The sequence below is a fragment of the Barbus barbus genome (assembly GCF_936440315.1).
Source record: "Barbus barbus genome assembly, chromosome: 37".
NCBI classification, from domain to species: Eukaryota; Metazoa; Chordata; class Actinopteri; order Cypriniformes; family Cyprinidae; genus Barbus; species Barbus barbus.
Genome location: NC_136715.1, coordinates 3,971,403 through 3,980,823, shown reverse-complemented (window position 1 = coordinate 3,980,823; position 9,421 = coordinate 3,971,403). Strand labels below are relative to the sequence as shown.

Sequence of the window (9,421 nt, the reverse complement as noted above, 5' to 3'; positions counted from 1 at the left end):
GAATTACTGTATTTAAGTAAGCTTTTCACGCGGACATGATCTGTTATGCCTTAAGTGAATGTTTGGGGAACAGTAGGGGAAACACATCTGATGTGTAACATTATATTAGATCTGTGCGCATTACAGTAGGTCTTAATATATAGGCCGTCTGTCTCATTAATGTTAACCTAACAACAAAAGAAAGGTCGCTGCTCTTGACTGAACTGCTTTTGTAGTTTTAATCATCAGTTTATTTGTAATGAACACACTGAAGTGATTTTTTACATCTTTCTATGTTCTTTCTTATATTTGTTTTTTTACATCTATTCTTATTTTTAATAAACAAAGATAAAATAAAAATGTCTGTATTGTGATTATTAATATAGTAATTAATATTAAGAAAGGAAGTGGAGGAAACAATGCAATGTTGCTAGGTGATTTTGCTTTGGAACCTTCAGAAAACTTTAACTCCATTCTTTTTTAAAACTTTGCTGACTTCGTTGACTTCAAACAGATGTAGCTCAGTAATTTTGTGAAAATAAAAATAATTAATTGTTGAAAATTTGCTCATTGAGACTCATTTTGCCAGCAGCAGTCACATTTTATTGCAAACACCAGGCAGACATGTAAAAAAAAACAGATGTCTTTATTATTTTTCCCATATCATCTAGGCCTACATTGTTTTCTCTTGCTGCTACAGTATGTATTTAATAAGATTTCCCTAAGAAATAGGCAAGAATGAGCCTGATGTCCTCCATGATTCCTCTTCTATCTGACAACAAAGCGCTTGAACACAGCAAGCTCGACTGAAGAAGTGGGAAGTAGGACGTCTCTCACAGCACATCAGGGCAGCATTGCTAAATCCATATGTTTTGCCAAAGTTTTGCCTGTTCTGCTGCTTTCAATCTCTCTCCTGGGCATTTTTCTTTTTTTCAATTACTGACAAAGACAATCCATTTATTGAAAACAAGAGTTTATGAATTATCACCAGAAATGCATCATTGAATTATTATTGAAACATACATGCATGACCGTTCAAAAGTTGGAGTGTCTGTAAGATTTTTTTATTTTATTTGAAAGATATCTCTTCTGCACAACAAGACTGCATTTCTTTGGTCTAAAATTCAGCAAAAATGGTGAAATATTTTGACAACTGTTTCATATGTGAATATCATATATGTTAAATGTCTTCAGTGTCACACGATCCTTCAGAAATCATTCTAATATGCTGAATTGCTGCTCAAGAAACGTTTCGTATTATTATTATGAACAGAAATTATTATTATTAAATTATTATCAGTGTTGAATACAGTTGTGCTGCTTAATGTTTTTGGAAACAATGATACATTTGATTATTAGAAAATTGAAAAGAACATTTTTGGAAGTAAACATCTTTTATTAACGCCTATACTTTGACTTTTGATCAATTTGTGTCCTTGCTCAACAGAAATATTACTCAATAACTCGGACTGTCTTGATGTATGATAAACCTGGAACCTTTCATAATTCACATAGAGAAGTCAGAGAAAGGTAAAATGGCCATGTACACTAAATTATGACAGTTTTGGTGCAAGAAATATTTATTTAAAAGAAAAACTATTTTCATGGAGAACAAGTAAACTCAACATCAGCACACTGTACATCTCTGATAGGCCTGATTTACAAGGTGACAGGAAAAACGGTGCTGAGTCCAAACTCAAGGATGTTCTCTTTTGTCTTGAGAATGTGTCAGTGCATCTTAACCAGCGCAAGCGGCTGCCAGCAGCGAGTATGTTGAGGATTGTGCACAGATGGTTGAGCGGGCGACTCCACATCGCCTGTGTTTCCAAGCCAAATCCCTCTGTCTTACCAGGGTTACCTGTTTTACAAACAACTTTAATCGCCATTTTGTATTTACAACACAGGCATACTATAAGCTTCTGGGGTAAAGAGTTGGGGAAGTAATTAAATAAAGGGAAAATAAGCTATGTAGGGTGAGCTCAGTTGATCCCAGCTGCATATGTTGGTAATCGCCGCTGCCTGCTGGATTTGCACACAGGCACGCAACAAACAGGCCGCTGCCAGGACCTGTGCTGCTGTGTGTATCTGCAGTGCATTCTGGACCAATGCATTCAATATCAGGGTCTCAATGCACAGAGATGTGCAAACCTGAGAGAGGTGTCCAAGACCAGAAACTCTAGATGCTTTTTCTGTAACAGCTGGAGACTTTGTTGAGTCTTTAGGGTGCAGGGTTTAGATTTGCGCTGGAGAAATTTATTTGTAAAAATCCTTTGAAATTATTGGAAATTTGCCTCCAGTGTCAACATTTCTGTTGCTCATAGATGATGACACTGAATGCTGTTTCAGGCCCATCAACAAGCCAGTTACAAATACTGTGCCTGAAACTACCATTCAGTGGTCTATATCGCCCTCTAGTGCCCAAAGAGCTGCATAGTCCCAAAGTAATGATGTATTTCAGCACGCAAAACATAAAACAGTGCCTTCTGATATGAGATATACAATTTTGTTAACAAGATAAGGAGATTAAGTGAGCACAATTATTATTTTTTTCTAAATGCACCTTTTAAACATTTTTTACTTTTTAAAATGGCTTTAAAAGCCATTTGTAACTGTATACAACCATGCAATATTCACTTATATATTCACATATATATTCTAGGAGATACAGACAGATTAAAACCGATCAAAAGGAATTATATAAGGGACCCTTTTATTCAGGTATTATTAAAGTATTTGCTGTAGTTTCATTTCCATAACTGAAAATAAATCTGTAGTGTATAGTATGCATATTTTCTGTTTGATGGATCTACATTATTCATCTCTGTGAAGACTATTTATAATGAAATAGTTTTTTACACTTCAAATATTGAGGGTAACTTTTTTTGTTGTAGTTGAAGAGAAAAATAATCTTATATTTTATAATAAACGTATAATAACTTCTATTTTAACAATAATACAAAGTGCATGATTTCACATAGAAATATAATAAATTAAATCACTGACATTAAATAAAATTAGAACTAAAAAGAAGACTTTTATTTTGCCTGGAAGTTCCCCAGAAGTAACCAGACCCGGAAACACTTTTATAATAAATGTGTCGTGTGTGATTGGGGTTGTAGACACTAGACAGTCCCAGGCCTCAGACTCGCAGTCATGGCTGGTAAAAGAGCTCTGGTGATTCTGGCGAAGGGCGCGGAGGAGATGGAGACGGTGATCCCGGTGGATGTCATGCGCAGAGCGGGGGTCTGTACAGCACTCTTCCATTGAGCTGTGGAGCTTCGCACAAATGCAGTGCTGTGTGCAAGTCTGTTGGCAACTAGTTATGTGTGCGGGGCATTTTATGCATGATCTGAATGTCTGCATTTGTTTCTGTAAAGTGAGTGCAGAGATCAGTGTCTGTTCAATGTGCAGCGGTATATGGTCACATACTGCTGCCAGGGTGTAAATGCCAAAGTTTGAGAGTCAGCTGGACTCTTACATTACATAATCAAGAGATTTTATACGTAGTTTTTTTGAGAGAACTTCATAATTTTATTTAATAAGGATGCATTAAATTGATCAAAAGTCACAACAAATACATTTATAATAAATGTTGTTTTTGATCTTTCTATTCATCATAGAATCCTGATATTTTATGTTTCTTGAGAAGCCAGTATCTCAAAATATTAGAATATTTTTAAGATCAATAATAAAAAAAAAAGGATTTGCCAAACAGAAAAGTTCAAGTTCTTTAAACTATGTTGATTTCTGCATTCAATTCTTGGTTGGGGGCACTATTGAGACTTCAGCTCGTCTGGATTGTTGGATCCACTGTTTCTCATCTTTCTCTTGAAAATATCCCATAAATCTCATATGGGGTTCAGGTCAGGCATGTTGGCTGGCCAATCAAGCACAGTAATATCATGGTCAGTAAAGCACTTGGAAGTGGTTTTGGCACTGTGAGCAGGTGCTAAAGTCCTGCTGGAAAAGCAAATCAGCATCTCCATAAAGCTCGTCAGCAGATGGAAGCATAAAGTGCTCTAAAATCTCCTGCTAGATGTCTGCATTGACTTTGTACTTGATAAAACACAATGGACCAACACCAGCAGACGTCACGGCCCCCCAAATCATCCCTGACTTCGGAAACTTCACACTGGACTTCAAGCAGCTTGAATTCTGTGCTTCTCCAGACTCCAGACCTTGATTTCCAAATGAAAACCAAAATGTACTTTTATCTGAAAAGAGGAATTTGGACCACTGAGCAACAGTCCAGTTCTTTTTCTCCGTAGCCCAGGTAAGATGCTTCTGACGATGTTTCTGTTTCAGAAGTGGCTTGGTAGCTCTTTTCATGAAGATATCTGAGCATGGTGACTCTTGATGCACTGACTCCAGCTTCAGTCCACTCCTTGTGAATCTCTCCCAAGTGTTTGAATCATCTTTGCTTGACAGTATTCTCAAGCTTGACCGCATCCCTGTTGCTTGTGCACATTTTCCTACCCAATTTCTTCCTTCCAGTCAACTTTGCATTTAATATGCTTTGATACAGCACTCCTTGAACAGCCACCCCTTTCAGTAATGACCTTCTGTGATTTACCCTCTTTGTGGACGGTGTCAATGTTCATCTTCTTGATCATTGCCAATTCAGCAGTGTTCCCCATTATTGCGGTTTCAAAGAAAGCGATACCCCAAATTTATACTGTAGGGATGGTCATTTAATGAAGCTCAAATGTAAATATTCTAATATTTTGAGATACTGGATTTTTGACTTTCATGAGCTGTAAGCTCTAATCATCAAAATTAAAACACAAACTTTTGAAATTTTACTTTACATGTAATGAATCCTAAAATATAGGAAAGTTTAACTGTTTGAAATGTTACAATAAAAAAGGAACTTTTTCACCATATTCTAATTTTTTGAGATGCACCTGTATGTTTATATATAAACACGCACACACACAAAAAGCAGATATGTTCATTTCATTGATGTTTTTTCCTCTCTCCCATAGATTGCTGTAACAGTGGCAGGTCTGGCGGGTAAAGAGCCGGTGCAGTGCAGCCGTGATGTCATGATCTGCCCAGACTCCAGCCTAGAGGACGCCCGCAAACAGGTCTGGTTTTAACCAGCTCCTCATAAGTTCAAGTTGACTAGAACTAATTTGTGCTGAATGAAGTTGAAGCTGAAGGTGAATGGAGTGTTGTCTCCATCCACTGGCCAAATAATGCATCGCCAATAAAACTCGATGAAGCTAGACTTCTATAAATATGTTCAATTTATCACATCCAAAACCTTGATACCAACATATGCACATCAGCTATAGTAAGGAAACATCCTTGATTGTCAAGCGTAATGAAAACACCCCTGTTTGCAACTTAATGTAGATGAATGTCATTTTCCTGACAGGGTCCGTATGATGTCGTACTTCTGCCTGGAGGTTTGCTTGGAGCTCAAAACCTTTCTGAGGTACGACTTTGCTTTAATTATGTTTGTTTTACAGTTGAACGGATTCCATAGGAGAGCTCTCACGACATGAGCATCTTGCATTACATTATGCCGCGTCCCTCGAATAAATGGAAAACATCTTAGCATCATCTGCTGAGGTTAAAAATACGCTCCTATTGTGAAATGCAAACATTGCATAATTATGTAAATTGAAGAGGTGTTGTGCCAGTGTGACTGTGATTTCAGTAATGGCGTGTTATATGTGTGTGTGTTGTAGTCTCCCGCTGTGAAAGAGGTGTTGAAGGACCAGGAGGGCAGGAAGGGTCTGATCGCTGCAATCTGTGCAGGTAATCTTCATATCGTGACCTCTGTGCACACATTAACCTTTCCCTGGATAAACAGCATTTATTTCAACTCTTTCAGCGCTGCTCCATTAGGCAAAATGTCAGCAAGAGAAGCCATATATTACCTTTTCCCTCCAGTATGACTTATGAGATTTCTTTCCCATGTGTGGCATGTCAATATGATGCTCATGGTTCAATGGATTATAATTATGACTGCAGATCTGTAAAACTACAAATCTGAAATACAAATTATGAGGATAATGAGTTGTAGTAATTGCCAGTATTAAGCTCGTCTGTCTTCATTTGTGGGTGTATTGAACGCAGAGATGTGTGCTATCAGCTTTGCCATTCAAGGGCTCGTGAAGGACGTGGTGAATGAGGACAGTGAGCCCATGTGGCCGTAGAGAGCGGAAGGCGTCCCAGAAAACGGCAGATGTCCCCATAGGGATCCTTGGCTTCTTTTAGTGCCGTGGAGCACCTTCAAAACTGAGTCTGTGTCCGTAGATTCAGAATGCACGATCAGATTGTCAAAAATATATTAGCATCCATAATTTCTTGGGTAATTACAGTGGACAATTCGAAATCCTTATCCATGTCTAATTAGCTTTGCATATGCATACGCTGGTGTACTCCTAAAAGTTGACCGACTAAACTTCTAGTGGCCTTTTAACATCAGTGAAAAACACTCATGACATTCAGAGTAATTCTAGTGAACTAAAACCATAAAAAAACAAAATGATGATTTTATTAAATTAATAATATATATATATATTAATCGCCTTTAAAGTTTTCCAAATGAAGTTCTTAGCAATGCATATTACTAATCAATTATATCAACTTGATATATTTACGGTAGGAAATTTACAAAATATCTTCATGGTATGCATGTGTACTTTGTTTATTTATTATGTGTATATATAAATACACAAACACACACACACAGTGTATATTTAAAAAAATATTTACATGTGTATATTTATATTATATATAAACATAACATATGACATTAATAATAAAATGACAAACACTTAACAAAATTGCTAAAACTTTAACTAAAATTAAAATAACAAAAAAAAAAAAACTCATTTAAATACTGAGTACTATTATAGTTTTATTAATATTTTAAATATCACCGATTACATCTGCTGACCAGTGCTATATACAGTACCTTTTTTGTCCAATAAAGTTTTCTAGATTAGGAATGTCGTCTTTTTGTAATGCCACCTGCCAATGACTATCCATAGGAAGAAGAAAACCATGGTTTTTAAGGATTATAATAATTACCCCCCCCCCCCCCCCCCCCCCACATTTTGTTGATTATTTTTTGAGCTCAGTATTTTTTTACTTCCTGTTTCAAAAGAAAATAAATGAACACAGGAATGACAATTGTTAATCAACGTGAAATTTAAAGGCATATTTACTTAGATTGTTACGGTTAAATGTTCTGGAACAAAAGACTGTGATTGGGGCATAAAGGCCCTTTATACTTGACTTTCTTTTATTTCCTTTTGTGGACTGAGCTTTTCACAAGCTAGACCAGTAACAGTAGATGCAAGGATTAGATCGGTCCGTAAACGTCCTGCCAGAGAGAGTGTAATCACTAGACCGCACTGGGCGTCTGCCAGGGCGCACAATCAATAGTTAAGAGCTCTCTTTTCATTAATGTTCAGATGAGCTCCGTGCACAGCCAGGGCACTGCCAATGATAATGCAGCAAAACCCTGTTATTTTTAGATCCCTATTTTTACTCTCTTCCTTCTTCCAATGCAGATTGCAGAATTAGATGGAAATTGTATACCTGGCTTATTTTAGATAACAGTATATTGATGTTTGGCTGGTAGCGATCTGATTACACCACGTAAAAGTCACTTTACCCCTTCCAGGCACGGGCGCTGAATCATGCACAGTTTGACTTCAGCAAGAGTTTTATGTTAAAAATAACTAGGTTTGCGCATTTTTCCTTCAAATTCTTTACTCAAGTATAGCGATGCTTTGCAAATAGCACAAATAAGAATTACGGGATTTTTATCACATTTTTCTGCTTTTATAAGGTAAAATTGTCTAACTTAATGTAATTTTCTGATCTGTTGCAGGCCCGACGGCACTCTTGGCTCATGGTATAGCATATGGCAGCACAGTTACCACCCATCCAGGTGCCAAGGACAAGATGATGGCTGGTGGTAATGTCTCTGCATATACCTAGTATTTTTCTCACAGGCCTTTAATGTCAGTGATAGAAACTTGCATACTTGAGGGGCATGTCATGGAAAAGAACACACAATAAACATCCAACTGAGGGTACACAATAGCTATGTTTACATGGACACCTTTTGTTTCAGCTGGAACTAAATCATTCCGATTGATGAATCCAAACTTAGTGTTTAGATGAACGCTAAATAAAGCGATCGGGCTGATGTGCGCATTTATAATGTCGCATGTTTCAAATCAGATTTAATCTTTGGAGTTTTCCCCCTATTTTAAAACGCACTTCCTGCTTCTTTTCTATGCTTTTAAAAGCTGACTTTATATAGAAATTGTGGTGGACAATACCTTTGCATTTCATTAAACACAATGGATATGTATGTTCTGTGTATCTATAGATATGTTGTAGTTCATTCAGGATTTCTTAATTATTTACATAAGCTACACTGTATTGTTCTTCTTCAACTAGGGTGCTTTTGTGTTTCGTTTAGCTGCAGGAGAACAAAAAATAGAGATTGCACTTGTCGACCGTGGTGATATCTTTAGCTATATTAATTATTTTGTGTTCTTCCCCCAGATCATTATAAATATTCAGATGCTCGTGTTCAGAAGGATGGTAACGTGATCACCAGCAGAGGGCCAGGAACCAGCTTTGAGTTTGCCTTGGCTATAGTGGAGGAGCTCATGGGTGCAGAGGTTGCTGCCCAAGTCAAAGCCCCACTCATTCTGAAAGACTGATCAGCAAACTGTGGAAGATCCTGCACTTACAATTGTACTGCTATGCCAATCTGAAAGGGAGTTGAATTTAGAGTTTGGTTTAGAGTTTTCCTTGCATGTGATTTTCTTATGTGTGGGAATATGACTATTTAATGAAGTTACTTAAACATATATTTGAAGAGAGTTGCTGCAGACTGACAGTCGGTAATCTAAATGGCTTTCTGTGAGGTCTGATTCCCAGCTCTCTTGCTCTGCACTCATTAACTTCTGTACCAGAATAAAGTCATAGTGCACTAAACTCATAATGTCTCTTAATAACTTATGCATTTAATATGAACTGATAAATGTAGAGAATTTTAATGGCATGAACAGAAAGGAAAAGGAGCATTAATAATAATAATTTAAAGTCAACATTTAATTTGTTCCTCTTTAACACACAGGCTGTGACACAGCCAAACAACTTATAGTACATGCAATTGTATCAACACATACAGAACAAGAAAAATAGGAAATTACATATAATAATACAATAAATAGTCAAAACGTAATGCCATAGGAAAAACATTTAAAGTAATTATTGGCTTTTCAAAGATTTTTTATGCCCATCAAAGACAAAACAGGATTTATAGTCTACCACAAAATCAATAGTAGCAGGTTCTTATTACTCCCTAAATTTGTATTTGAGCATAAAGAAAAATGGCCAAGTATGATTAAAAATAACAATGTACTGAAAATGAGAAAATAATCACATTTCAAAACGC

The 9,421-nt window shown here is 36.7% G+C and overlaps 1 protein-coding gene across 1 annotated transcript; it reads left to right on the top strand.

Moving 5' to 3' along the window:
* Positions 1–3,046: 3,046 nt before the first annotated feature.
* LOC306856578 (Parkinson disease protein 7 homolog) lies at positions 3,047–8,961 on the top strand. The gene is made up of 6 exons (XM_079395940.1): positions 3,047–3,222; positions 4,965–5,066; positions 5,360–5,419; positions 5,676–5,745; positions 7,835–7,921; positions 8,521–8,961. The coding sequence occupies exons 1-6, from the start codon at positions 3,133–3,135 to the stop codon at positions 8,679–8,681; spliced, it is 570 nt and encodes a 189-aa protein (XP_079252066.1). The 5' UTR covers positions 3,047–3,132; the 3' UTR covers positions 8,682–8,961.
* The last annotated feature ends 460 nt before the right edge of the window (positions 8,962–9,421 follow it).

Coding starts and splice junctions, on each gene's coding strand:
- LOC306856578 (XM_079395940.1), top strand. CDS start 3,133: ATGGCTGGTAAAAGAGCTCTGGTGATTCTGGCGAAGGGCGCGGAGGAG. Junction 5,420..5,675: donor GAGCTCAAAACCTTTCTGAG/GTACGACTTTGC, acceptor TGTGTGTTGTAG/TCTCCCGCTGTGAAAGAGGT. Junction 7,922..8,520: donor GGACAAGATGATGGCTGGTG/GTAATGTCTCTG, acceptor TTCTTCCCCCAG/ATCATTATAAATATTCAGAT.